The sequence below is a fragment of the Elephas maximus genome, chromosome 4, assembly GCF_024166365.1.
Source record: "Elephas maximus indicus isolate mEleMax1 chromosome 4, mEleMax1 primary haplotype, whole genome shotgun sequence".
NCBI lineage: Eukaryota > Metazoa > Chordata > Mammalia > Proboscidea > Elephantidae > Elephas > Elephas maximus.
This window is the reverse complement of record NC_064822.1, coordinates 105054612-105082427: the sequence shown is the minus strand read 5'-3', so window position 1 is coordinate 105082427 and position 27816 is coordinate 105054612. Positions and strand designations below refer to the sequence as shown.

Here is a 27816-nt window from a genome sequence, read left to right as displayed (position 1 = left end):
AACCCTAGTCAGCAGTGCCTTCCTCAGAAAGAAACTGGGAAAACAGCATCATTTAAGGGCTGGAAGGATATAAAATCAGGGTGAGAGAAGGCTTAGGGAGGATTAGAAACTGAGGGAGGCGAAAGATAGGCAGTTTGAACCCACCAGCGGCCCCATGGGAGAAAGATGTGGCAGTCTGCTTCTGTAAAGCTTATGGCCTTGGAACCCTTATAGGGCAGTTCTACTCTGTCCTACAGTGTCACCAAGTTGGAATCAACACGATGGCACACGACAACGAAGTTACTAGAAGGCATGCCCAAGGGCAGATGTGGGTCTGTTGTAAGGACTGTGAAGATGCTTCTCCTAATTCCTCTGAAGACAGCCAGCAAGAAGCCTTAGACAATAGCAGGAGAAACTGGGTCGGAGACTAGCAAGAACCACACTTGAAGAGTTGGGACTCCTTTGAGCAGCTTGGCCAGAGAGGCCATGCAGCATCCTTCCCTGCGAGTCTCTAAGGACAGGTGGAATGGCAGGAGTGTGGGGAAGCCTCTGAAGAATCTCTCGGACTCTGGGTCACTATGCCATCTCTTCTTCCCCTAGACAAGTGTCCCCCAGCCCCACCTCTCCCTGGTGCTGCTCCCTCTGTGGTATTGACAGTGGGCCTGTCAGGTGAGTATCCCCAGGGCTCTGGGTAGTGCTTGTGAGACCAGGGGAGCATGTCCCTTGGCCCCTGCTTCACTGATCCTGTCCCCAAACTAGCCATTCGAATCAAGAAACCTATCAAGACCAAGTTCCGGCTGCCTGTCTTCAACTGGACAGCACTGAAACCCAACCAGATCAGCGGCACTGTCTTCAGTGAGCTTGATGATGAGAAGATTTTAGAGGTAACAGGGCCGGGGTCCAGAGGGCTGGGTTTGGGACCAGGTTTGTCCTTTTAGCCAGATCTCCTCACCTTGGAAGAGTCCTCAAACTCAGGGTGGGGCCAGGGCCAGCTCCATGAACCTGAACTGGGCCAGTGCTGGGAGTGCTGTTAGGGGCTCCTCTGCATGAGGCCACAGCATTTTCCTTTCTTGTCTACTCTTGCTAGGACCTCGACCTGGACAAATTTGAAGAACTGTTCAAGACGAAAGCCCAGGGCCCTGCCCTTGACCTCATCTGCTCCAAGAATAAGACAGCACAAAAGGCTGCCAGTAAGGTGACCCTGTTGGAAGCCAATCGTGCCAAGAACCTGGCCATCACCTTACGCAAGGCCGGCCGCTCAGCCGAGGAGATCTGCAGGGCCATCCACACGTGAGGCTCCCGCTGACCTAGCCCTGCTCCACACTCAGATGGCAGCCCAGCTCTCCACCTAGGGCATCTAACAGAACTGCCTCACCCCTCTTAAGTCATTCATTGGCTTGGTCAGAACTTACTGCATCTGTACTATGTACCAGACACTGTATGAGGGGCTAGGGATTCGGCCCAGACCTTCGCTCCAGGAGTTCTCAGTCTATGGTAACAGACCTGTAACACTGAGTGATAACCACCAAGATGACAGAGGTACAGGCAGCTTTGGGGAACAGGCAGGACCGTGTAGCCAAGCTTCATGATTGAGGAAGGCTTCCTAGAGCCTTCTCAACTAGGACCTGAAGGAAGTGTGAGAGTTGGTCCACTTCAGGGCCTAGAGGGAGAAAAATAGTGCCCTGGGTACTGTACACAATCCTCCCTCATCCCAAGTCCTTCCAGAAGCTGGAGAATAAAAGGGACAAGGGGAAAAGTAGGCAAATATGAGATCTGAGGTAGTCCCCCCCTTCTACACAGATTTGACCTACAGACCCTACCAGTGGACTTCGTGGAGTGCCTGATGCGCTTCCTGCCCACAGAGGCCGAGGTGAAGCTGCTGCGGCAATACGAGCGTGAGCGGCAGCCCCTGGAGGAGCTGGCGGCTGAGGACCGCTTCATGCTGCTCTTCAGCAAGGTGGAGCGGCTGACCCAGAGAATGGCTGGCATGGCCTTCCTGGGCAACTTCCAGGACAACCTGCAGATGCTCACACCGGTACATCCTCGCCCCAGTTCATGCCCCTCTGGACCTCTCTCCTCCACCTCCCCTGTGCTCCCAGTCCTTCCAGCCCTTCTCTGGTTTTGCCCTGTCCCAGCCTGGGGATTATCAGCTGTTCATCTCTCCTTCCAGCAACTCAATGCCATCATTGCTGCCTCCGCCTCCGTCAAGTCCTCACAGAAGCTGAAGCAGATGTTGGAGGTGGGCAGAGGTTATGGATGGGGATGCTGGTGCTTCCCAGGTCCTAGGTGGGGGCCCTGGGCTACATGGAGAGGAGGAAGGAGCCTCTCAGGGCTTAGACTGACCTGCCTCCCATGCATCTTTTGGACAGATCATACTTGCTCTAGGGAACTACATGAACAGCAGCAAGAGGGGAGCTGTGTATGGCTTCAAGCTCCAGAGCCTGGATCTGGTAAGATGGTGGGGAGCATGAAGCCAGGAAGCCCGAGGGGCAGGGGCTGTGGAGCAGGGTGCTCAGTCATCTTGAACTGTCCCCACACCCTACCAGCTGCTGGACACCAAGTCCACTGACCGGAAGATGACATTGCTGCACTTCATTGCCTTGACGGTGAAGGAGAAATACCCAGACCTGGCTAACTTCTGGCATGAGCTGCACTTTGTGGAGAAGGCTGCAGCAGGTGAGGGGAGCCTGGCCGGGCAAGCCTGTTCTCACATTTAACCCAGGACAATCCCAGGAAGCTATGAGGAGAGGGAACACTTGGGTCTGCTTGTTTCTTCTTTCTGATCACCTCAAAGCTTTCTGCAGGGGCCATGGACAGGGGCTAGCCTAGAGGGAGCCTTCCTCTGGGCTCCAGGCCTGGCCCAGCTCTTCCCAGCTCAGCATGGTGGGAGCAGGAACAGGAAGGGGGCAGTGCCTCTTTACTCCCAACTCCCTCAAGCCCACCCCGGGAGACTCTGGGCGTCTCCATAACGTACATGAACAGTTTAGAAAAACCATAAAGGCCTGCAGACATAAGGTAGCTGTTATTTCTGCCCCACCCATGAAAACTGGAGCAGGCCAGAGGCAGCTACGTTTTGGAGACTAGCAGTCTCTTGGCTTGCCATCCTTTGCCAACTTGTTCTTTGGGTCGCAGCCTCCATTCCTTTGCTTCCTCAAATCAGGCTAGCTCAGCTAGCTTCGTGTACCGCTCTGTATGTCCCTAAGGGTGGCTCGGGGAGCAGGAGTGTGAGAAGGGCCTGAGCTTGCTGTAGCCCTGGGCTGGGAGGTGGGCATGCCTGGCCCTGGGTAGGTTTCAGCCAGGGCTCTGATGACCACAGTGTCCCTGGAGAACGTGCTGCTAGATGTGAAGGAGTTGGGCCGGGGCATGGACCTGATTCGGCGGGAGTGCAGTCTACACGACAACAGCGTCCTCCGGAACTTCCTCAGCACCAATGAAGGCAAACTGGACAAACTCCAGCGAGATGCCAAGACAGCTGAGGCGAGCACAGGGTGGAGGCGGGTGGGAGCACAAGGGCTAAGGGGCAATGCCCCTATAGGTGGGCTTAAGTTATGGTTCTTGGCATCAGAGAACTTTTATCAAGTGGCTGGCTGCGTGGGGGTGACAGGGAGTCGTCTTCTAGAAACACCCACTCTAGGTGCTTTGGGAGCCCCAGCCTCCTTCCAGTTCACAGGGGCTCGGGGCTGTTGGTTTTTGTCCCTTTGGTCCTGGACTGTGCTTCCCGTGGGCTTCGTGTCTCTGGTGTGAGAGCTGGGGTGCTCCCTCCAGCCTCGCTGACCCTTTTGGCCCCTTCTTCCCCAGGAGGCCTACAATGCAGTTGTTCGATACTTTGGTGAGAGTCCCAAGACTACACCTCCTTCTGTATTCTTCCCAGTGTTTGTCCGCTTCATTCGTTCTTACAGGGTAAGCAGAAGAGAGACTTTTAAGAGGAATTTGGAACTGGTTGAGGGAGAGAGGGCAGGGCTTCAAGTCTAGACCTTTTCCAGCTCCTCTTCTAAGTCCTGGGGAGGGAGTGATCCAAGCTGGTGACAGGCCTCTTAGCTGTGAACTGGTAGGCAGGGTAGAGGCCCAGGCCCTTCCTGTCATTGTTTGGGGCAGGAAGTGCCCCTCCAGAGGACGGCCACCTGGGGTTAGTTGATCCCACTGCCACCCACTCTCCACCCTCAGTGTTAGCCCCACCCCTCGCAGCGTGTAAGCCTTACCCCCACCCACCTTTCATGGTTCCTAGGAAGCAGAACAAGAAAATGAAGCCCGGAAGAAGCAGGAGGAGGTAATGCGGGAGAAGCAGCTGGCTCAGGAAGCCAAGAAACTGGATGCCAAGGTGGGTGGGACCAAGAGCTGGGGCCTGGCGGGGAGGGCAGGACAAAGGATCAGGAGGGGGTAGAGCAGAACACTAGAGAGGGAGATAGAAACCAAGCAGAGAGACCACCCAGAGGGCCTGAAGGCTAGAGTCCAAAGGGAGGGAGGGGAGATGGGGCTGCAAGGAAGTGGGAGGGGGTTTGGGAGGAGGATTCTGAAGCAGTGGTGGGGGTGGGGGCTGCAGTGCACCATCAGGGGCATCCTCAGAAGCATCTAGGGGAAGGAACCAGTCCTATGATAGGGTAGTGATGACTCCCTTCCCCTTCAAATGCTCGGCCCTAGACCCCATCCCAGCGGAACAAGTGGCAGCAGCAGGAGCTCATTGCAGAGTTGAGGCGGCGCCAGGCCAAGGAACACCGGCCTGTGTATGAGGGAAAGGATGGTACCATTGAGGACATCATCACAGGTGGGGCCCTTTTCCCTCCCTGGGGCCTGGCCATTGACCCCGGCTACCAAAGCCCAGCCCAGCCGTCTCAGGCTCTCCTCCCACCCCTACCTCCATGGGACCTGACCACTGTTGTCTCTCTCCTGGGCCATAGTGCTGAAGAGTGTTCCCTTCACGGCCCGTACTGCCAAGAGGGGCTCACGTTTCTTCTGCGATGCAGCCCACCATGATGAGTCAAACTGTTAAGCCCCAAAGCTGGGGCCCCTGACAGGTACTGGGCACCACAGCTGCCCCCTGCACGCCCACCGCCAAGGACTCCTGCTGGGCCCCACAGGCTCCGCCCTCCTTTGCATGACTTGGAGTCGTTCTCTGGCAGCTTTCCGCTGCTGGGGACACACACTTCTCTCCTTGCATGCTCCATGCTCTGAGAAGCATGGCTTGTCCCCTGCATGTGCTCTCAGGGGAATGGTATCTTACCCACTAATGCTGTCACGGCTTCTACTAAGACCCAAGGGGAAGGGAGTTGCCAGACAAGGGTTGAAAGCTAGGCTAGAGCAGGTAGGACCAGCCCTGTTTCTGGCTGAGGGGCTCCATTGGTAGCCTTTATCCTCACTTCCCCGTGGCTTCCTCTCACAAGAGCTCTGGCAGTAGCTCCTGCCCAGGGGCAATCAGATATTCCTGGACCTGTTTCTTGATAGCTAGTCAGTCCAAGGTCTCTTCCTAGCTTCTGGCTCTTGCTGAGTCTGCCTTGTTTCTGCCTACTGCCCAAGGGCCTCTGGTCATCCTCCACCTGATTCTCTGAAGATGGAGCCCAGCAATTTCCTTCCGGGGCCTTTTTAAGCTTCTCCCTAACCATCTCGTGGCTGGCTCCTCCCTGGCCCTGCCTGTGGGGCTGTCCCTAAAGGCGCTGTTCCTATGGCCCTATGGCGGGTGGGCCAGGCCCAGCCTCCCTTCCTGCTCACAGGCTTCTGTCTTCCCCGCAGGCCACCACTGCCAGCCCACTGTCATTCGACATCAAGCCAGGAGTGCCGTACCACCCAGCAGCCCACCTCGGGCTCCAGGCCCCCACTGAGACCCTCTGGAGGGGCAGAAGCACTTCAACTCTCAAAGAGTCCTGCTAGTCCAAACAGTGGACCTGGAACCTTGGAATCAGCCAAGGACCAAGCAGAGGTTGTGCCGGTCTCTCAACCTAGGGGCCCAGCAATTCCCTGGTGCCTCCAGTACTGCACTTTGCCCCAAGGCCTTTAACTTCATTTCCCGAAGGGTTGTCAAGGGTCAACGCAGTGCTGGGAAAAACCATTCCCAGCTTTAGCCTCTACAAGGGCACCGTCCCCTCTTCGCTAGAGCCCAGAGGGGTGAGAGGAGAAAGCAACATCTCTTTTTCTCCTTTCTTTTCCCAGCTCTGTGGGTCAGCTCTGGTCCAGAAATATCCAGGCTTAGTACCCAAGCCCCTGCCAATCTCAAATCATCTCTTACCAGGAGCAAGGCCCTCCATAGCCTGAGCCCCAGCCAGCTGTGCCCTAGTGATAAGGGCAGAGGACAGACGCCAAGCTCGCTGCCCTATCCCTTGGCCTGTTTCAGTCTAGGCCGGCTCTGTCCTGGCAGAAGTAGGCAAAAGAGTAGGGCTTTTCTCTGCACCAGCCCCAGGACAGCTAGAGAAAGGGTGTGCCAACAGCATCCTTACCTTCTTTCTCCAACTAGGTTTTTGTGGGGGGAGGGGGCGAGGTGGTCTTAGCTGACCACTTGCTCAGTTCCCTGCCAGTTCCTTCTCAGCCCCTGGAGAGGAATGCAGGGCCCATTCCTTTTTGTACATGTACCTCCCCTTCTCTCTTGTACATAAACCCCAGCACTAGGCCTGACTTTGTCTCCTCTTTCTGAGTTTGGCAAACTAGGGTAGCCATTTAGCCAGACCTGGGCTGACAGGGAGAAAGGAGACTGGGAGGAGCCACATCTGCTTCACGGGATGTGAGCTCAGAAGCATGGGGGAAGGGGAGCCAGGCTGGGTGGGCGCCAACCACACAAAGGGAGGCAGGCCTGCCTGTGGGACACTGGCGCCCTCTGCTGGGCATGCGTACACCTGTCCAGCCCCCAGCCTGCCCCAGGAGCATATGGAGAAGACAGAGCCACTGATCATGTTATAAATATTGTTATTTAAAAAAAAAAAAAAACCAAAAAAAAAACCACACATACATTGGGCCCTGGGGCTGGAGGAAGGAGTGGTGGAGCCCCGGGCCAGGGCGGGCAGGAGCAAGCACTGATGCTGGAAGGAGGTTAAGACCCTGCCCTCTGCCACCCAGGCTGTGTCCATCAGCCTGTCACTCTTCGGTGAAGACCTTTTCTCACATTTTATCTACTGGCATCACCCGCCCCACAGAGCATATACCACCAAGCTCTGGTCTGGGGCTGAGGGCAAGGCCTGCACTAGTTTTCTGGGAGGTGGGGGGCCCTTGAATACCAAGAGCAACCTTGAGAGGTGCCAACAATGGTTGGGGGGGGTTACTTTAAGAAAAGTGGACACAGACCCAGCTGAGGAGGAGCCTGGGGCAGATGGTGTGAATGACCTAGGAGCAGAAAACAACCCGTGGGTCACTGGTGGTCATCCAGCTGCTGCAGGAGTGTCCGCCGCCGCCTTTCCAGCTCACCCTCGCTCAGCTCACTTTCCGATGTGTCCCAGCCGGTCTGTTGGGGCAAAGGCACGGCTGACCACAGCCACAGAGGCCGAGACATAGTGCTGGCAGGGGTGGGGCCAGGGCACCTGCCTCTCACCTTCTCCTTCTTGATTCCAAAGCCTGGGGAACGGTTAGGGAGCTCTGGCCGCCGGAGCTCCCTGTCCTTGTCCTGTTCCTGCTCTTTCTCATCGCTCTCCTTGCCCGCCTTCTCGTCAGGATCTGTCTCACTCTCAGGACTGTTCTGTAAGAGCCCAGAGCCCACCTGCTCAGTCCCTGTGAGGGACAGTGGAAGGAGGGGGTGGGCGGAGGTCTCACACGGCAACAGGACCTTGGGTAGAAGCTCCTTCTCTACTCACAGACTTGTGTCGTCTCTTCTTGGTTTTCTTTTTTGGTTTCTTGGCTTTCCGAAGGCCGTGATCTAAAGATGGAAAAATCCCTAATAAGAAGGGAGAGCTCATTCTTTTCTGCTGCACAGAAGAAAAACCCTCTTATTCTTCACAGACAGGGGACCTCATGGTCTAAGGCAGGAGTCTGAGTGAGTCCAGTTTTCCTTCCTTCTCCCAGTATCTTGCCAGGCCAGGGATAGGAAGTTGTTCCTGTTCTCCCACAGGTTCAACTCCCCCATCTGCTCTACCTTCCAGCAGGCTGGGGCTCACAAAGGCTTCCTCTCCTCCTAGGCTCACCTGGCCCCTCCCTCTCTGCTCCCAACACTTCTCCAGCTCCCAGGCTCCTAGCAACTGCTTACCTGATCCGAGGAGGAGGTGGGAGGATGGGGAGCCCCGTCCCCCAATGACAGCACCCCCACTTTCAACAGAATCAAGTGAGGAAGAGGGCTCAGAGCCTGACTCCGAAGGGTTCCGCCGCCTCCTCTTGGGGGGCCGGAGCGACGGTGGGGGCAGCTCCTCCTCTTCTGACTCGGAGCCCTGGGCAGATGAGCAGACCCTGAGCACCTCAGCGCCATGTCAGCGCAGGTCTCTAGCCTCCAGGGGCCCTGAAGTCTGGGACTTGAGGGCAGAGAGGAGGATCCAGGGACAAAGGAATCCTCGAGTTGCCCTCCAAGGGAGGCGATATACAGAAAAAAAGGAGAAAAATGTTTCTTATTTCCCCCATACAATCTAGCCTCACCCCACATCCCTTCTACCCACAACTCACTGAGGGGGAGTGGGAGCGCTTGCGATGGTGCTTCTTGCCCTTTTTGCCATGTTTTCGGCCTTTGGTGTGGAGGTGCTGGCATTCGGTCTGGCAGACACAGGGGGTGAGGAAGGCACCCTGGTTAGCACCTAAAATCTGGCCTGGTCTCCTTCCCTCAGGCTAGGGCCTGTGGCTGTCCCAGGGCCCTCTAAGAACTGTCCTTCCTCCTTACTGACCAGAGGAGGGAGGGCCCTAGGGATGAGAAGTCACTGAGGTATCTGTGGAGCTGGCCTAAGGAGTCAAGGACCTGAGAAAGACCCAGAGGACAGGAGCCCTGCCTCACCTCCAGCACCTGTAGGAACTCCCGGAAGAGCCGGATCCGTTCCGACTCCAGGGTGATCTGCTCAAAGGCTGAGTCGCACACAAAGCGCTCACGGACCTTGAACGGGGAGAGCACTGCTGATGAGACCCGGCCTGGCCCAGCCTGGACACAGCCACGAGCACAGGGCAGGGCTGGGATGGAGAAAGGAGGGGACTGGAGCTGGCCCGCAGCTGTGCTTATGACTGGGATGGGCCCTCAGTGGTCGAGAAGTACCGCTGCCCTCAGGGTTGAGGGGCTGGTTTTTGGTGCCAGGCTGCGGTCCTGACCTCTTCCCAGGCAGTGCCCAGCTCCAGGGCAGGCACGGCCTGCCTCAGCATGCTTCGAAAGGCAGCTTCCCTGCGCCGCATCCTTCGTGCCTCCTCCTTCTCCCGCTCCCTCTCCCGGGCCTCCGCTTTCTCCAGCAGCTGAGGGCAGAAAGGACACAGAACACACTCAGCAGAGGGTGGGTGCCCAGGTCCCACCCAGGCATAACTTAGGTGGGAAGTTGGAGCCTGGGCTTCTACTTGTATCCCCCTCAACTTGGGTAGTGAGCAAGGAGCGGAACAAGACACTACGATGAGTTAGAAAACTGAGCCCCAGCTACAACCCTGGCCCACCCAGCCCAGTCTGGCCCCTCACACTATTAAAGGTCAGCTTGATGTTGCCTGCGTCCAGCGCAGCAGCCCTCTTGTCAAAGCTTATGACGTGGGCGAAGTCCTCAAAGGCTGTGTTCACCTCCACGCAGAAGCCCCGGTCCTGTGGGTACAGCAGCGCGTAAAGCTGAGGGTACCACCACCTGAGGCCCAAAGCTGGCCTCCTGGGCAGGCAGAGTTGTTGGACTGCATGGTGCTCAGAAAGCCACCTTCCCCCAGAAGAGATCCACAGGCCTGGAACATGCCCTGAAACCAAGCTGTCCAGGTCCTTCTCATCCGACAACAGCCCCCATGCCTACCCTTAGTTTGGATACCTCCAGCCATACGAAGCTGAGGGAGTTTGCTACATGGGGGTGGGGGGCCCAAGATTTTCCATGACATTACCCTTTTGCTTCTCCTTCCTTGTCTGCTGATTGACGCCTGAGTCTCACAACTAGCTCTTTGTTCCTTTGGCTTAAAACTGAGGCCCCAGCTGGGCTGTCCTGCTGCTCAGTAATGCTTCCGTGCATTCTCACCATCTGTTGCAGGTCCCCACGTTGTCCCCAAACTTCACTCTCCCAAGCACCTTTTGCCTATGTTTATTGAGTGCTTACTATGTACCAGGTACCAGGCTGAGTGCTTTACATACATTATCTCATTTAATTCTCATATGTATCTAAACTTAAGAGTAGGTCCTATTATACTAATTTTATGCAGAAGGAGAAACCAAGGTTCAGAGAAATTAGAGCAGTTGCCCAAGGTCTCATAGCTAATAAATGGTTGAGCAAGAAATCTACCCCAAATCTTTCTAGCACCAAAGCCGGTACGTCTAAGCACTACAGCCACACCCACTTCTCATTCCACGGAAGAAATCAAGGCCATCAGGTGTGCAACTCAACATTAAAACACCTCACATTCTCCAAGCACTCCCCGATGAAGTAGAGGTTTAGAAAAGCTCCCTAATTTGGCCCAAGATGACACAGAGGTAAGTGGTATGACTGGAGTCTGATGTGTGGTTCCTGAGTCAGGTCGTCCCCTCAGCTGGGGCACAGGCCCCGATCCTTTCCACTCTCTGGCCTCCCCCTGAGGTCAAGGCTGTGCTCTTGCTTCTCCCCAAGAGCACTTCCTCAAAACCCACACTCTTCAGTCCTTCTCACACACAGTATTCCCTCTCTCTTAGGGAACTGAAAACTTCAATCTCATCCTCTTCACTGGCTCCTCACATCACACACAAACCTCACTGCACCTGGAACATCCTTCTTCCATCTTGTTCATACCTTCCTGAAGTTGATAACCTCTGCCTCTTTCCCTTTGTTTCAAAATCTCTTGAAAAGCACAAAGGAAAAGGAATAAACACTTAATTTGTGGAGGGCCTACTATAAGCACAGCACTTCACAAATGTTATTTCTCACAATCTTGCATGTAGATTATTCCCATTTTACAAATGAGGAAACAAGAGGCTCAGAGATACTATGCTGAGGGCCTGGAGCCAACAAACAGCAAGGAGTTACCTGACTCAAGCCTGTTCTACCCCAACTCCACCCCCTTCATGGGCACTGCTCCCCCAAAGTGACTCATGTCCTAATATCAAATCCAAGGGCGCTGTCTCAGTCCTCACTAATCTGGGCCTCTGCTGTTGACTGACTTCTTCAACATGCCCCTCTCTGAGGGGCCTCCCTTTTCTCACCCCTCTTTACCACCCTCTCTTGCATGTGCATGTTCCCTTGAGAAGGGCACTTAGTACCATTCTACTACCTGATCTATGCGCTCCCCAGCGATCTCATTCCCCACCTGTCTCCTGATTTTCAGACCCCTACTAGACCGATACTTCACAGACACTTCAAATTCAGCAGATCCCAAGAGAATGCATGTCCTGTGAGCCCCTGCCCCACTCCATGAGCCTCCCAGGCCCAGATCTTCAGTTTTGTTGCTGCTCCAAGTCCGGGACTCTCTCCATTATCTTCTGGGAATGAGAGGTGCCATCATAGCCCGCCTGGCTGGTTGGGGGCTACAGGGGCTCCTGGGCTTGTCTCCCCTTGGTAGGTCGGAGCCCGAGAGGGTGAGCAGGGAGGTGACTCTAAAGAAGTTTCTTTCTTGGGTGGCGTGGAGAGACAGGACTCAGCGAGGACAGAACCCCTGCAGGCCTTGAGCAGTACCAGCCACTCAGTGGTTAAAAGTTAGCTACTCCATAAAATTTGAACATCCTGGACGAGATATTTCCATTTTATGATCATTCTATTTAAAATATAGTATTTAATTATTCTTCCCTGCCCCAGGTTGCATTTGAGACTAATTCCCCACATGGAATTCCTATTTTCTCCAGACCTGGTCTTCCTGCTTAATCTTTCCCAATGATGCCATCATCTACCCATGCTAGCTCCAAATCCTTCTTTTTCCTCAATTTCACAAAACAATCTGTCACCTCTACCTTTGAGTGGCTCTATCCTATTGGTTTTAAACTTTCATTTTTTTAAAAAAGCAGAGACATTTTTTCAATAAAAATCTTATGTAGAACCTCAATGCATAATAGCGATGCAAATAAGAGCTGCTCTACTTGAAAAGAGGAAAGGAACATAGAGCCCCCACATACTCAGTGCCCCCTTGGTTGTCGCCAGGTACCTCTGAGGAAACCTAGGGAGTCTCAGAAACACAATTTGGGCACTAAAGCTCTCTCCCCATCTGCCATCCCCACTGTCTGTGCCCGAGTTCAGGCCTAGCTCATCTCCCACCCAGGTTCCCACAACAATCTCTTGACGGGTATCCTTGCTCACCTCTCCTACACCTCTAACCCAGCCTCTGGCATCCAGTGGTTCTTAGACTTTCCTATCAAGTAGCCCCAACAGCAGGGGAGACGTCTAGGGGTGTCAGAAGAGGACAACTCAAGCTCAAGTTATTTGAATTACTTGCTACTTTTAGGATCTTGTAGCTTCAAAAACTGTCCTCCTACCACCGCAAATACCACCACCCTGTAAGGATACAAGCACCCCCATCTGAGAGGCACCACTCTACACTATGACCAGTGGCTTTTCTAAGACAGCCATCTGATCACATCATGCGCTGGCTCCTTGCTACTTAAGAGATAAAAATCCACATTTCTTAGTTTAGCAGTCAAGGCATTTTATACCCAGGGCTCTGCTTATAAACTGGGGTATGTGGTTCCAGAAAAACTGAGGAAGCCACAGGACAATACATCTTACCTAAACGTAAGTAATTTTAAAATATTAAATTTATATTAATCAAGCAGGAAGATGATATTAAAGTGCAAAACCTGCATGAATTTGTAAGGTGAAGCACAGGACCTCAGAAAAATGCTTTATGTGCAATTGGACATTTCTAGGTACATTCCTAGACCCCGTTCACCTTGGGTACCAGGTTACCCTCCTCTGAAATTAGAGGTACTTTGGTGGAAAAACTCTTTTTCAGACAAGGAACCTGAGGCTCAGAATGGTTACGTAACCTGTCCGAGGTCACACAACTAGTAAGCAGGTCCCTGGGCAGTCTACTCCTAACAACTGTACTATAGCGTCTCATCAAATGCATTTGAATGTTCTTCACTTCCACAAAGACATATGCTTCCTCCTGCTTTTTTCTTTTTGAAACACAAGCCTCTCTTCATTTATCACTCATTTCCTCATTTTTCTACCTTCGATAAACATGGATATTGAGAAATATTTCTCCAGTATAGAAAAGCAACAGCGCCAATTGCAAAAGGCAGCGGACATGTGCCTCTGTCAGGGATGCAACAAACAGTGGCAAAAATAAAGAGACTTGCCCCTTCTAAAAGGGAAGTGGCACCTCAGCTTGAGTCCACCAAATGCCTTACAAAACCAGCCTAGTGCAGCTAGATAATCCAAATTCCCAAGATGAAAAAAAATCCAGATTTTTTATTTGCAATCTCTTGATTTTAAAAAGTTAGCAATGAATTCCAAGTTTTTCCTAAAACACTGTATACTATATAGGCCAGGAAGAACGTACCTGTAGGCTACCAGCTTACACTAGCTGTGCTTCTTGCTCTTCAAACTCACCATGCACTTTTCACCCCCCGCCCTTGCTCCTTGTGCACAGAATGTTCCACCCTCCTCCACCTACTCATTCGTAATGGTGTAGTTCAAATGTCAAATCTCCTGACCCCCCATCTCTGTATAACACTTGCCCCTCAGCATGGTTGTTTTCATATCTACCATCCTATTAGATCATGAGCTCCTTATGGGCAGAAACTGTCTTATTCATTTCTGTCTCCCCAGTGCACAGTAAAAAGGAGTCCTGGTGGCACAATGGTTAAAGTGCTTGGCTGCTAACCAAAAGGTCGGTGGTTTGAAACCACCAGCCACTCTGTGGGAAAAAGATGGAAACCCTATGGGGCAGTTCTACTCTGTCCTACAAGGTCGCTATGAGTCGGAATTGACTTGACGGCAACGGGTTCTTAGCTAGTGCATAGTAAGGAATCATAGTAGGTATTGCTGAACTGAGATGCAATGCTTCTATAAAATATGACTTACTGGGACTCCTACTCAGGGAGTGGACCCTGCACCCAGCCTGGATCCACCCATAACCCTAGGGCCTTACCTTAAGAATGTCCTTAATGATCTTCTTCTCATCATGGAAGCGTGCCTTCAACTCCTCCACATAGAACTTGAACAAGTCCAAAGGGGTGGAGCCTGCGAGGGAGGGAGGTAGGGGGGCCTGGCGGGCGGCAGCTTCCCAAGGCCCAGGGTAGGGTCGAGGACAGGACCAAGGAGTGGGGGTGCAGAAGAGGCCAGCGGGGCAGGAAGCCAGGCCAGAGAAGGGGGAGCCCAGCTGCCTTACCCGGCTGGCCCAGCATGTTGGCAAAGCGGACGTCAGTGCTGACCGCTGGGTACAGCTCCATCCAGGTGGACATAGAGTGCAGCTGCCCTGTCTCATGTAGCTCGTCCAGGAAGGTCTGGGCAAGGAGAGGCCAGTTATAGAAAGAATGAGATAGGGAGAGAGCAGTGTCAAAAACATGGGAGGGAAAGAAGGGACAGCAGAGGGAGAGGCAGGGCAATCCAGATGAGGAAATGCAGGCAAGGAGGCAGGTGTGACGAGATACAAGATATGGATGGGGAGGCAAGGAGCGATACGAAAGGAGTGAATGTAAATATACGGAAAGAGACAGACAAAAAAATGAGAAAGAGCCAGCTCGGGAGGCAAAGAAACAGAAACCTGACAGTTCAAGGAGGGAGATAAGCTACGCCTGACTGAGTCCCCACACCAAAAAGAAATACTGTAAATATGGCCTAGCTGCCAAGCTGTGCCTCTAGGGTGCCCTCTGCTGGTAGTTCCTGCATGGTGCGGTCTAGAGGGGCTAGAGATCCCGGCAGGGAAGCCTCCTGGAGTGGAGCATGGAGAGGGATATACGTAGACAAAACAGGTGGCCTGGCCATGCTCTTGGCAGATATGAAATTCTATCTAGAAGGGCAGCAAAGATACCTGGAAGGCCTCCCGGTTCTTGCGCTGCTGGCGCCGCTCTCGAAGCCGGGCCCGCTCCCGCTCCTCCTCCTCCTCCTTCTCCAAAGCTCGGATGTGCTCCTCAAAGCAGATCAGCGCATCTTCCTTGTCCATGTCTACCACAGAGAGGAAGTTCAGAGGGACTGCCCCAGCAGGGACACCCTCTCAGACCCCAGCACCCCTGGTGTTCCAAGGATGCTGCCCCTGCAGACACCCAGAGTGGCAGAAAATGGGGAGGAGAGGGTTCCCATGGGAAAGACTACCGGAACAGGGTAGTTTTGGCGGCGGGTGGGGGGGGGGGATCATTAATTGTATAAGAGAAAGTTAGCAAGTATTCGGCTCTTACAAATTCAGTTACTAGAAGTCTTCACAAGAAGCTGGTTATCTCAGGGCCTAAGGCTTCACGTCTCAGGGAATCAAATTTTGGTGTAACTTCAGAAGGTCAATTTCTGACTTTGCCAGTGTTTACAGGCCAACAACAGCTTATTATAACATATGTGGCCAGTTAAGGCCCACAATGCTATGACAACTTAAGACCATATTCACATGAGCTATAAAAATCATCATCTCAGGTCTTCTGACTCCCATCCTCAAGCCCTTCCTCCAAGGACACACAATGTCCAGGTCAACAAGTAGACTCCAGGAGGAGGGGGATCCTCAGAGTCTCGAGAGGTACACGGGCTGAGTGGGTGCTGGGAACTCCTAGGACATCCTGGAAGGTGGCGGGTGCAGAGGAACGTATGTGAGGAAAGGGGAAGGGACAGGTAGGAGCTGAGACCCAGGCTTACTCTGTAGCTGATGGTCCTGGGCAAAGCTGGGGTTATCCATGAGGTACTGCTGGGCCTGAGACCATGTGGTTTGGAAGTTGACACTACTCATCCCATCCAGGATGCTCTTCAGGGCCTGGATATTGCGGCGCCGCAGCTGCTTGGCCTGTTCCTAGGGAATGACAGGATCAGGGTGAGGCAGGTCAGGTCAAAGCTACTCGGTGGGTCTAGGCAGGGGTGGAGCTAGGGAAAGGAGGTCAGCTGAGAAATCCCAGGAGGAGAGCCCGGCTCAAGGGTTTCATGTCCCAGAGAGGGCAGGGAGCACAGGTGGCAGACCACCCCTCTGAGGCTGCTTCCTGCCCTCCCCTACCTAGGGTTGTAGGCCCAGAGCAAAAGCGGGGGGATACACAAATGCCACACCAGCTTCCGAGGCAGGAGCTGGGACACTGGGGAAGAGAAGAATGACTAGGGGCCCTAAGAAAGCAAAGGCGTGAGACTGGGGCTGAAGGATTCGGCCCAGTGACCGTTACCTTCTCCTTCTTGGCCAGGAAGAAGAGGACATCATCATACACCTCTTTTCGATCCCTCTCAGGGACCACAGCCCAGACCTCCAGCTCCCCAAAGGTCTGTTCTGCCCGCCTGTGAAGCACATGGACTATGAGTAGTCAAGCAGAGATTAGAAGACTCTGGACCTTGTATTCTCAGGTCTCCTAGGCCCCACCCCAGCCCAGGCCCCTGACCGGTAGCGAGTAGTGGAGGTCATGCGCTCATGCTGTTCCAGAAAATGTTGCAGGGTCTGCTTGGCTTCCTTGGCCCTTAGCCGGGCTTCCTCCTTCTCCTCCTTCTCCCGCTGCGCCTTGTAGGCATTGAATGCTTGCTTTTTCTCACTCAGTTTGGGCAAGGCACTGGGGTGGAGAAGGTGGAGTGGGACAGAAGGAACCGGCCTAAACCACCTTGCACAGCTCACAACGTGGAGTCACAGGGGACATGGGGATGGGTCTCCACAGAGCTGAGTGAGGCTCCATGCATAGGCACAGCAGGGCTGCAGGGGCTCCAAGGGCACAGGGAGGCAGGACAGATCCCTGGGATGTGAGTGGGGGTGAGAGGTAGTGAGGGGGGTTCTCAAGTTGTAGTCAGGCCTCTGCCTTATCCAGAACCCTCTTTCCCCAATTAATGCAATTCAATTCAATTCAATTCAACAAGCATTTATTGAAGTCTCCTGTCAGAACGTTCCCCTCCCGTTTCTTCCCCTGGCACCCCCACCCAAGCCTGTCACCCTCCTGCTTCTGGCCTCTTTGGGTCTGAATGTTGAGCTTAGGGAGTCCCTGGCCCAGGTGCTCTCAAGAACAGGGTCTGGAAGGCCTGATTCCCTCGGCCCAGGAGTACCTGTAACGAGGGTCGGTGACCACCATCTTCATGGCCTGCTCCCACGAGGCATTGGAGGGGACAGCCTGGAATGGAGCAGGCGGAGGTCATGGGGCCTGCCCACTTCCAGTCCTCAGACCTTCCCTGGGAGCCCCACCCACCCCTGGCACCTTATCCCTCAGCAGCTCCTTGAATGCCTGCTTTGCCTTCTCCCGGTTGCTCCAACTGAGGCCAGACCTGTCTAGTTCTGGCTTTGATTCCTCCTCTTCCTGCTGTGGTGGCTGATGCTGTCCAGCAGAACTAGGGGACAGAGGGGACTCAGCCACAGGACCCCCCACCTCCCAAAGCTTCCAGTGCCCTGCATTCTCAGTAATACCATTCCCTTTGCTTCCCCAAGTAACCTCTTTCTACCCTCTAGAAGTCCTACCCAGATGGTCACATCCCTCAAGAGAAGCCCTGGAGAAGTCAAGGACTACACCAGGATCAGGGGTTGGGAGCCTGAGGCCAGCATTTGGGATGCCACAGAGGCACAGGCCTCACCTGCTGGGGCTCTCCTGCTGCTGCTCCAGGGGCTGGGCAGCCTCGGACATATCGCAATCTTCACTCCCACCTGGCTCAGGTTCCAAAAGGCCCATGGGCATTGGGGTGGGACCAGGAGGCACAGGTGGGGGGTCAGGCTGTGGCTGAGGAGGCTGTGGTTGTAGTGTCTGTGGCTGCTGCTGCTGTTTCCTGCAGGTGAGCCAGAAGGGCAGTACCCAGGAGTAGAGCATAAAAAGAGGAGGTCAGGGGATGGCTGGTCTCTCCATCCCGAGAAAGACTGGGTCAGGGGAGACCACTCCACAAGAAACATAGGGTTGGCTCTTGATCCCATGGAGCAGGGATAATGGAAGAGACAATCTGCTCTCACCCCTCCCCTCAAGTGGCCCCAAGCATGGGTGGACAGGTGGGTAAGGTAGCTGAGTCACTCACCCTGCAGACTCTTGTTTGACCAGAGCTGCAAAGGGAAAAGACAGCAAGGTCAGTCACAGGGTAGCCAGGCCCCCACCAGAGCCCCTGCCAAGGCCCATACTCTCCTGACCCCCAAGACCTCTTACCCTCCAGCTCATCCAGGTCCTTAGGCCGGGTCCAGCGGGACTCCTTACTCTGGTTGTTATAGTAGTAAGGTTTGCCTGTGTCTGACTTGTACTCTTTCCAGGGACACTGGGACAGCAACAACTGCAAAAGGAGGGTCAGGGGGTATCAGCGGGCTGGGCACACCCTCCAGCCACAGTCGGGGAGCTAAGGGGACCCAATGGGTAGAGGCCACAGGAGTCTTTAGCTGCCGTCTGGCCTGGCTCAACCTGGGGGAAGGTGGGCTTCCTGAGATATTAGGTGACATTTCCAGGGAGGCTGGAGGGCAGTCAGAGGTTAGGATTAGAGAGATCAAGGGAGTCCAAGGACTTGGAAGGGTCAGGGAAGCCAAAAGGAAGGGCCAGAAAGCCCCGCTCAGGACCTCTGCTTTGGACTTGAGCACGCTGGGCTTCTCCCACACAGACTGCTTGTTGTCAGCATTGTAGTAATAGATGCGCCCATCAGGGGCCACATGTTCACTCCACAGGGCCCTCTGGTGGGGAGGGGGGCACAGAACAGTAGTCAAAGCTCTTCTCCCAAAGGCTCTCCTCCCCACCCCAAAAACGTAACCATCAGCCTCCCTACCCCCACCCACTTTCAGCCTTTCTACCCAGAAACCTCCTAGCTGGAAGAACTCACCAGAGGGCCTGTCCCAGCCACAGCAGCTAGAAAAGAAGCCAAAGAAAATGTCCTAAGTCCTTGCTCCAACCCCCATCTTATCCCCACCTCATCCTCCCTTATCCCATCCCAATAAATATCCCCTACTCCCATCAACATCCCAGGCTCCCTGGCATCCCAACAGGCATGATCCAGGGTGGGCTCCAGTCCACGGTCCCCTTTCCCCTGTACCCCCCAACCTCCGAGCCTGGGGGGAACAGGCCCCCAGAAGACTCACAGCTGGCGGTGTCCGCACCCGGAGCCGTCTGCCGAAGAAAGAGGAGGGGGAAGGGTTGGGGCCAAGCCCAGTGGCCCCCAGGACCCAGGCCATGGGGACAGAGAAGCAGGCCAGGCCAGGATCCGTGTGTCCTGGCTCCCAGGGATCTCTGCTCCCTAACAGACTTCCCCCACCCTCCAGGGCCACGGCTCTAGGATCTCGGGAACAATCACACGGCAGCTCCTTTCCTCAAGCAAAAGTACTTTGTTGAGTCGACTCCTGAAGCCCATCTCTTCCACAGTGGATGCCACACTCTACATCCTACCCAGACTCTACACTGAACAACAGCACAAGAAGGTACAGCCAGATCTCTGGGTACTGCTGCCTCCTCCAGAGACAAAGAAGATGTGGAAGAAGACACTGTACTCGGATGTCCACAGAGCACCTCTCTGTGAGGGTAAAGAGTGTTCGGCATGCTGCAGTCCCAGGGAGCTGGGCACAGCAAGGGAAGTAACAAGAGAGGATGCACGCGACTTTGGAGATGAGTGGGAAACTTGAAGAGCCAAGTACACAGCTGGAGAGAAGGAACTGAGTGCAGGGGATTGAGCTGGGGACCAGGGTAGGTAGGATGAGAAGAGAGAAAGAATGGCAGCCATTTCCCCTGTATTGCAAGTCAGACCCACAGGGTCTTCCTGCTAGCCCCCGGTTCTTACCGCTGCGGTGACAGGCACTGCTGGCATCAGCATCCCTGGCATCATGGGAGGTACCATTCCTGGTATCTATGGATACAAAGAAGATAAAAACCTGCTACCGAGGTAAGGCCAGGAAAGGCACAGGCTGGACAGGGTCTGTGTGAGTCAAATTGCCCAGACGGGTCCTCAGAGATCCCTTTGGGGCCATGACCCCTCACTCGGGCACTTCCTCAGGCAATCCCTGGGCTCTGTGCTCTCAGCTGAACCTGAGAGTTTGCTCCAGTCATTCAGCGGACAAATGCATATGCGCCTGGCCCAAAGTCCCCTCCCATCCCCAACTTCCAAAGCCCAAATCCCATTCTCATCTCTACCCCCAGCTAAACTGACAGTTTTCTGAGGCCCCCGGTAGAAAGAGAAGGATTACCTGTGTGAGTGGTGGCGGCGCCCCCATTGGTGGAAGCATTGGGGGCATGATGCCAGGTGGCATGGGGGGAATGGCTGGTGGCCTCTGACTCATGGGGGGTAACCCCATTGGAGGGAAGGGTGGGGGGATCCCTGGCGGGGGCATCTGGAAATAAGGAAAGAAAGAGACACTAAGCAGAGAAGACGTTGCCTTGGACCTGTCAGAAAATGCTCACTTGTCTCACCCCATCCCCCGTCCCTGGCTCTGAGACAACTCAGGTTGTACGTTGAGAAGCACAAGACAGGAACTGCCTCCCTCCTCACCAGTGAGAAAGACTGAAAACTGGGGGATCCTTTGAATCTAACAGGCAAGCAAGTGGCTTTTGAGAGGCAAGGAGGAGAGAGGGAAAAGGCAAGTGTAACAGCCACCAGACTGCAGCTAGAAGGCTCTACCTCTTCAGCAGCTCTCCCCAAAGAGGTCCTCTCAGATGAAGGGACAGAAGGCAGGTGTCCAGGCACCCAAATTCCCCAATCCCCAGCCTCCCAACCCCGTTCTCCAACTCGATGACCACCAGTGCTATTCCAGCCCGACTTCTATGGCATATTTGAAGAGCACAGATAAGGAGCAGTGAAAGAGAAAGACAGCCCCACCCTGCCCTCACACTAATAGGGTCTTTTCCCTTCCACTTTTCTCACCCCAGCCCCAGAGTGTCTCAAGGACAAAAACACAAAGGGGGAATTGTCAACCTTATGAACTAAGAGGTTGACAGCAGCTCTGCCCACCCCAAGGCCCAGGCAAAACCATCCCTCTTCCAACGCAGCAGAAGGGGCATTCCACGAACACCATGCTGGTGATGCAGCAGTGGCTAGGGGCTGGGGAGCTAGGGGTGCAGGCTGGAAAAGCCAAGCCCAGGGGAAGACATAAAACTTACGAAGGGTGGTGGCATCATGGGGGGCCCCGGTGGGAAGGGGGCAGGCGCTGCTGGGGGCCGGGGACCAGAATCGGGAACCGACTGTTGAGGGAGAGAAAAGTCATAGGACCCAGGATGGGCACAGAGATGGACTTTTGCAGATGGGAAGCAGAAGGGGTGAGGATGAAAAAGGAGCACAAAGGCCAGAGGAAGAATCTCCAAGCCCAATGTCCTGCCCATCCTAAGCTCTGAGCTCTGGGTAGGTCTGCTCCCTCTTCTGCCAGGCCAGAGCCAGCTGGCTGGGCTTCTCCAATGCCGTCCTCATTCTGGAAGTTTCCATTTTTTAAAGTCACAGAAAAGATGGAACAGGCTTCACTTCAGGCACAGACTGGCTCTTCCCAAGGCTTTTTCATCCATTCTGCCTGTGGGCAAGGCTATGCCCTCCTCAAACCAGTTCAGCAGAGGTCTCTTTTATTTCTCAAGTATCCAGAGAGGGAGGGTCCACTTCTCCTGTTCCCTACCTGAATCAACCCAGTTACAGAGATCTAATCCCAAAACCCCCTAAACACAAGTATTCACTAATCCTTCATAAACAGTACTAGTCTCCGTAACTCTTCACTACCAGCCTCCTCCCTTATCTGACCTTACCTACTTTCTTTGATCTCATCCACTCCCAACCACCTACCTCAACTCTCTAGTGCTGCTCCCCTCTTTGTGGCTTCCCACTCCCCTATAAATCTTCAACCTATCCCCTGAGGGTACAGGCTTGGAAGAGCCGAAGTCTTTCCCTCCTATACCTAACGGCTGGCCACATCTGTCCTTTAGTTCTCAGCTCAAATACTACCTACTCTAATAGGTCTTCTTGACTGTTCAAAGTAGATTCTTCCATTTTTTTTCTCTATTTCCTCACCTTTTTGATTTCTTAAAAAAAAATGTACACAACCTTGTAATTATTATGTTTGCCTGGATATGTGTACCCCACTACCACCATTCCATGAAAGCAGGGTTCATATCTAACTCATTAGTGGCTGGATTCCTGGCACCAGGCATGGTATCTGGCACATAATAAAAAAGGCACTCAGTAAATATCAAATGAAGTAATAAATGAACAAATCTTTCTATAAAGAACCTTCCACTTCTAAGAATTCATCCTATAGATGTAGCCCTACATGGGCAAAATGATGTGTGTACAGGGTTTTCATTTCAGCATTATTTTTAGTAACAAAAGATTGGAATCAGTCTAAGTACCCATCAGTAAAGGACTGTAACTATAAAATTATACACAAACATAAAATGGAATATTATGCAGTCATAAAAAAGAATGAAGATGCTACTATCTCAAAACAGAACAATCTCTAAGATATATTATCAAGTGAAAAAAGCAAAGTGTGTGTACAGTATTTTATCATTTGTGTAACCTCCCAGATCCTATGTAACCATCTTTGGGTCCTACCAAGCTCTAGGATCCCCACCTCAGAAACTGGTACCACCATCCATATAGCTGTCCGAGAGAGAAACGTGTGGATCACTCTCCACACCTCCCTCTTCCTCACCATCTATTACTGAGTCCTGTTAATTTTACCTCCCAAAGATTTGGATCCATCTACTTCTCTCCATTTCTGCCTCTACCACCACCACCTCTCTTGTCCAAGCCACCATTGTTTTTCATCTGACCTATTGCAATGGCCTCCCAGCTGGTCTCCCCACATCCACTCCAACCTGCAGCCATAATAAGCTCTTCAAAATGCACATCAGACCACGCTGCTCCCAGCTTAAAACTCTTCAGTGGCTTCCCGCTGTTCTTAGGGTAAAAACCAAAGACTCCACACAGGGCCTGTGAGGCTCTGTGGGGTCTGCTCCCTATCTGCCTCACCAGCCTCACCCACAGAGCTCCCAGCTCTGCTCCAGCCACACTGACTTTCTCTGTCCTTCTGCCTCAGACAACCACCTCTGCTTGTTACAGTCTTCAACTCCACATACCTCATGTACATATTCTGCACATCTCCTAGCAATCATCGATTCCTCAGGAAGGTAATTAAATTGTGATACCTCATCGATTCTAAGATGCATCCTTCCTTTAGAAACGTTAAAATGTGAGTCTCAGAATCAATGAAATAGTGCCACCCCTGCTAGACTGAAAACTCTAAGATGAGGACAGAGACTTTGTTTTCACTCACCTTAATACGATATCTCTGTTGTATTTTCCTCACTACTCCCTATTGGCACACAGTAGCTGGTAATCAATATTTGTTGACTGAATGACTGAACAGTCTTGGCAGGTCCCACAAAACATAGGCAGGGGCCGTTGGTAAGGCCTAGTAGCTATTCTGGGAACACAGAATGTCAGAGCTGGTGGGATCCACCAAGGTGCTAAGAGGGATAATCAGTCCAAGGTCCCATAGCTGGTTAGGGATCGAGACAGGACTGGATCCAATCTGCCCTTCAGCCCTCCTCCCTTAAAAGCACAGTCCCTGCCACAGGAAGCAGGTCTGTTTTTATTCTAGCATATTCCTTGCAACCCATATGGTTAAATCAGCAAGTATCCAACATTTTCTTGCTTGAGACCCAACAGTGGCTTCCTCTTGCCCACCCTACATAATATCTCATCAAGCATTCAAAACTTTTCAACAAAGGCCTACCCTACACTTTTCTTTACTCATCCGGACTCAATGGCTTCCCTCCTCCTCTTTGCACAGGAATTGTTAGATTACACCTGTGTGTTTCTTTTATTCCACTTTTGTCTTAATTTCTTCAAGATGATCCAGTGTTCACCTCCTTCCCGTATCTTTATGACTACCCCCCACACATATACACACTCCTACCTGGGTTCCCTCAGGATAAACGCTGTACTACTTTGCACAGAATGACATGCTACTCTGTGAATGTCTGCTAGATGTTTCAGCTACAACTGCCTCTCCCCACTCAGGTGGGGATTTCTCTATAATTAGGGATTGAGTTTCCTTCTCTTAAACCTCCTGAGTGCCTAGTCATGGCCCTGCACACAAAGTGCTGTGATAAAATGCAGAATCACCCTTAACTTTATTACATTTTTACATACTAGAATATCCTGAAACAAATGTGTGCGTGCATGTGTGCCCACGTACACTTGCATAAATTGTATGAGCACAAGCTAATGAGAGAGGCAGTTTGGAAGGTCTGTGTGACTGGGAAAAGAGAACTGGGATCAAATTCTGGCATGGGAAAATCTACTTATAAGTAATATAAAATGGACTGCATATGACCATCTCCAACTTGGGATGGAGATCCTGGCTGGTTTATGTCGGACAGTACCCCACAGAGGATAGAATCATGGGATATGTAAATTACCACAGAACATCCAATGCCCTCCCTTCCCTAAGGTCCCTCTGTACTACGTGTGTGTACCTTCCTTCTTTCCTGAAACATCTCTGCCCCTACTCCACCTGCTGTAGTGACAGTAAGACTTTGGGCCTTATTACACTTCTGGGTGGGAATCTGAAGAAGTAACTGAAGTATCTGAAGAATAAGAAAGGGAGCTGAAATAGCAGATCTTGTGTTTTCTCTGGAACAAAAACACATCTGTGGGTTAAGAAGAGACAATGAAGAGACGATTGCCTGATCATCGTGCGTCCACCTGGGCCAGTGAAAGCTCCCCGCCCCCCACCCGCCCCCCACCAATCAATTCTTCTCTGCCTCCACATCTAAGGGGCAGCCTAGAAGTGAGGATTCAGAAGAACAAAAGGAGAAAAGGACAAGAATGGAGAGAAAGAAGAAAGAGAATCAAAAGAGGAAATAACGACGGCTAATATTTAATAACTAATATTTATTGAGCACTTATTATGAGCCAAACCTTGCCATTCATTTAATTCTCACAACCATCCTAGAGGTCACTATTATAAACAAACTGATGTTCAAAGAGATTAAGTAACTTGCCCTAGGTTCTAAGAGATTAAATAGTAGAGGCAGGTTTGGAATCCAAGAAGTCTGACACCAAAGCCTATGCTTTCAACTACTCCATAAAGTTACTTCCCAGCAAGGATGGTGGTACCACAGGTAATATCTCTACCATATCCAGATTCATTTCCCTGTTTTCTTTTAAATCCAATTCTCAAACAATCCTGAAATCCTCAGGGAACCAGGTGACCTCAAGGTAGGCCTGGTCTCACTCAACCCCTGAAGGGGTTTGTAAGGTAGAGATAAAAAAAAAAAAAAAAGAGAGAGAGATAGGTATCATTAAAAAGAAAAAGAAAAAAAAAAGACATCATGGAGGCTGGGGGCCAGCTGATTACCCTGAGGTCTATCTACCTGCTGCCTTTGGTAACTCAACCCCTCCTTCGCTATTTCTAAGTCCATCCTAGTCCCCACTTCTCTGTATCAGCCTTAGTATTTATTCCTCCTGCTCCCCAAGAATACTTGCTACCTTACTAGAAAATATCTCCCCATTGCCTCCCTCTGATCCTGCCATCTCCTCATCACTCTCCCTCTGCAGAACAGAATGTCACTTCTGGTTTTCATCCTTCGGTTAAGACTCAACCTCCTCCTCTACTCCTGGAGTTCTTCCACCCTCCAGCATGACTCCAAGGCAAGGCTAACCTGCGCCAGCTTTGCAGGTTTTGTGCCCACGAACCCCCCACATCCCTGCGGATTTTCTCCAGCCCTACCTGGAGGCCTCGCCCCCATCTTCACCCTTCTTTCCTCTGCTTCCCCAATGTCCTAAAACCCCTACTCCTGAACTTCCTCCTCAAGAATCACCTCATTTTCGTGCTGGAAGAGATCTGAGATACCGTTCTCATTCAGTTTCTTCTTTTTTTTTAATGGATGGGAAATCGAGGCCCAAAGAAAGGCAGTGACTTGCCCAAGGTCACACACGATTTGTTACAGTTTGTTGACTGCAGAGCCAGGTTTGGGACCAATGGGCCTCTGCACTTCCATTTTTGGACCACCAAGAATTGGGTGGGGACGACAGCCTCTCTTTCCTCAGTAGCCCCTTCCTCACCTCAGGAGAAAATGTCTTGCAAATGCGGGGAAATGGACCCCAAATGGTCTTAAGGGGTACTCAAGGGCTTCCTGAGAGAGCAAGCGCTGGGTCTGGAGGAAGGACATGTGGCACGCCAAATATTCCAGGAGGGGAAACTGTGGTCCCCAGCTTTCCGCTTGTCCCGAGGTTCCCGCATCTCTCGCCCCCTCTCTTCTTTCCCGACCTTTTCTGCAAACCCACCCTTTACTTCCCATCCTCCTCCTCACCCAGTCCAGCAACTCTCGTCCCCCTCAATTCCCTCACCACCACCACCCCCCCTCATCCTCCATCATGGCCTCCCCCGCCCCTTCTCCCCCAAATCCCCGCCCCATCCCCCTCCCTCGTTTCTCTCCCTAACCCCTTTTTCCCTTCGCCCTCCCCTGGGGTCTCGGGGTACCCCTGGTGACCTCGCCGCCCCCCCAACCCCGACCCGGGCCGCAGGGGGCGCTGTGGGACCGCCCCGGGCCTCTCCACCCCCGCGCAGGGACGTTACCATGCCAGAGGCTCCGAGCAGCTGGGCTGGCTCGGCCCACCCGCCAGTAAAAGCCGCTCTGATTGGACGGGTGGTGCCGGGAGGGCGGGGCCAGTGGGGGGTCGCACCCCTTCGTGGCCGGCTCCGGTTGCTCCCGCCGGCGAGTCGAGCCCCCGACCGGCCCGGTGCGCCCGGGCCCGGCCCCGCCCCCCGGCACGGAGAGCAAGGCCCCGCCCCCTGATCGTCGGGGTCGGAGCCCGCCCACCCGGGAGGCGGGGCGTGCCTGCTCCAGGCCTCCGATGACGACTTGGACGCCCAGCGCCGGGCTGAACAAAGCGGCGCTGGGCGCGGGTCCCCGGCCGACGAGCGCCTCGGCAACTTCCCTGCCTTTCCGCCCTTCTCGCCGGCCGCCTGCAGACCTCGGTCCGCCAGATCGGGGCTGGATTGCAGCATTCATTTCCTACATAGGGCTATCTTTATTCTTCGCAAAGCATTTTTTAATTTGATGCGTAGTTATTTTTAGAACTTTTTAATGGACTCATTCATCCAACAGATATTTATTGAGCACCTATTATGTGCCAAAAACTGTTCCAGTTATTGGGCATACAGCAGTTTCTTTGAAAGGAAGCGAAATCCCTGCCCGCCTGGAGCGCACACGTGCTTCTCGCGCGAACCTGAAGTTCTTCCTTTTGGAATCTGACTCACCCGCCAAGCGGCGAACTCGAAGAAAACAGAGGCTCAATCTTAAATGTGAGGTAAATATTATTACGTTGCGCAGATAAGGAAACAAACTCAAAGCTATTTAATTAAGGACTGTGCCGTAGGCCTCAGGGCTAATAACTGGCGGGGTTCCAAGCATACGGGTAGAGAAAGGGATAGCACACCTTCCCTCCAAAGCCTGGGTAAAGATGCTTCCTATTTCCTTCATGAAACACTTATCTGAGTCTGCACTCTGTGCCTGGTACCGTGCTAGGTATGAACAGGTTTCCAGTTTGCAAGGAGCTTAGAATCTAGGAGAGGAGAGCTAAGAGAACAACCTGTACGAAGAAGTCCTCAATTAAAGGTGACAAATGAGAAGGGCCTATCATTCTTGGGGCTGCTGTAGAGAGGAATTTCATTTTGGTTTCAATCACAACAGTACTAGATGGCCCCAAATGAAGTCCATGTTGTTTTGTGGAGTCCAGTCCATTCCAACTGATAGTAATACTGTTTTCCAGCAGATCTGCCCCATAGTGGTTCCTAGCCGGT

The 27816-nt window shown here is 52.9% G+C and overlaps 3 protein-coding genes across 15 annotated transcripts in view; 2 read left to right on the top strand and 1 right to left on the bottom strand.

Annotated features, from left to right (window-relative positions):
* Nucleotides 1-6714, top strand: part of FMNL3 (formin like 3) — a 57253-nt gene extending 50539 nt beyond the window's left edge. For 3 of the 5 annotated variants that reach the window (XM_049883039.1, XM_049883038.1, XM_049883035.1), the window contains 13 exons: nt 580-648; nt 739-863; nt 1067-1269; nt 1780-2014; nt 2150-2218; nt 2349-2429; nt 2526-2655; nt 3296-3456; nt 3778-3879; nt 4205-4297; nt 4618-4741; nt 4875-4991; nt 5704-5791. In XM_049883039.1, the coding sequence (XP_049738996.1) occupies nt 580-648; nt 739-863; nt 1067-1269; nt 1780-2014; nt 2150-2218; nt 2349-2429; nt 2526-2655; nt 3296-3456; nt 3778-3879; nt 4205-4297; nt 4618-4741; nt 4875-4966 (1484 nt within the window). In that variant the 3' untranslated portion in view covers nt 4967-4991; nt 5704-5791. Of the gene's footprint in view, nt 1-579; nt 649-738; nt 864-1066; nt 1270-1779; nt 2015-2149; nt 2219-2348; nt 2430-2525; nt 2656-3295; nt 3457-3777; nt 3880-4204; nt 4298-4617; nt 4742-4874; nt 4992-5703 lie in introns of all 5 variants that reach the window. The other 2 variants (XM_049883040.1, XM_049883037.1) reach the window with 1 other exon arrangement.
* Nucleotides 6715-6887: 173 nt separating this feature from the next.
* On the bottom strand, nt 6888-26779 carry PRPF40B (pre-mRNA processing factor 40 homolog B). Of its 4 annotated transcripts, XM_049883050.1 has the most exons (26): nt 26590-26779; nt 21122-21202; nt 20212-20355; nt 19809-19874; nt 19117-19144; nt 18861-18886; nt 18604-18714; nt 18206-18326; nt 18081-18105; nt 17652-17840; nt 17282-17411; nt 17133-17197; nt 16487-16651; nt 16277-16385; nt 15768-15918; nt 14962-15095; nt 14320-14434; nt 14080-14171; nt 9521-9637; nt 9169-9306; nt 8864-8959; nt 8542-8628; nt 8135-8312; nt 7746-7825; nt 7487-7630; nt 6888-7399 (listed from the first exon to the last, which is right to left on the bottom strand). In XM_049883050.1, exons 1-26 carry the CDS (start codon nt 26590-26592, stop codon nt 7307-7309), a joined length of 2688 nt encoding a protein of 895 aa, XP_049739007.1. In that variant the 5' UTR covers nt 26593-26779; the 3' UTR covers nt 6888-7306. The 4 variants fall into 4 exon arrangements, with proteins under 4 accessions (XP_049739007.1, XP_049739008.1, XP_049739005.1 ...); XM_049883051.1 differs by lacking the exon at nt 21122-21202; XM_049883048.1 differs by lacking the exon at nt 26590-26779 and having other exon boundaries at nt 21122-24712.
* The window catches only part of FAM186B (family with sequence similarity 186 member B), a 67359-nt gene continuing 66231 nt past the window's right edge, over nt 26689-27816 (top strand). For all 6 annotated transcript variants that reach the window (XM_049883045.1, XM_049883042.1, XM_049883044.1 and 3 more), the window contains exon 1: nt 26689-27323. The gene's annotated coding sequence lies outside the window, so the exon portion shown is untranslated. The remainder of the gene's footprint in view (nt 27324-27816) is intronic.

Excerpts from the sequence above, each read along its gene's own strand:
- PRPF40B (XM_049883048.1), bottom strand. The coding sequence starts at position 21,340 with ATGGGCAGGACATTGGGCTTGGAGATTCTTCCTCTGGCCTTTGTGCTC. Across the intron at positions 20,356-21,121 it reads CCATGATGCCACCACCCTTC|ATGCCCCCGCCAGGGATCCC; the intron begins GTAAGTTTTATG and ends CCTTATTTCCAG. Across the intron at positions 16,652-17,132 it reads GTCACCGACCCTCGTTACAG|TGCCTTGCCCAAACTGAGTG; the intron begins GTACTCCTGGGC and ends TCTCCACCCCAG.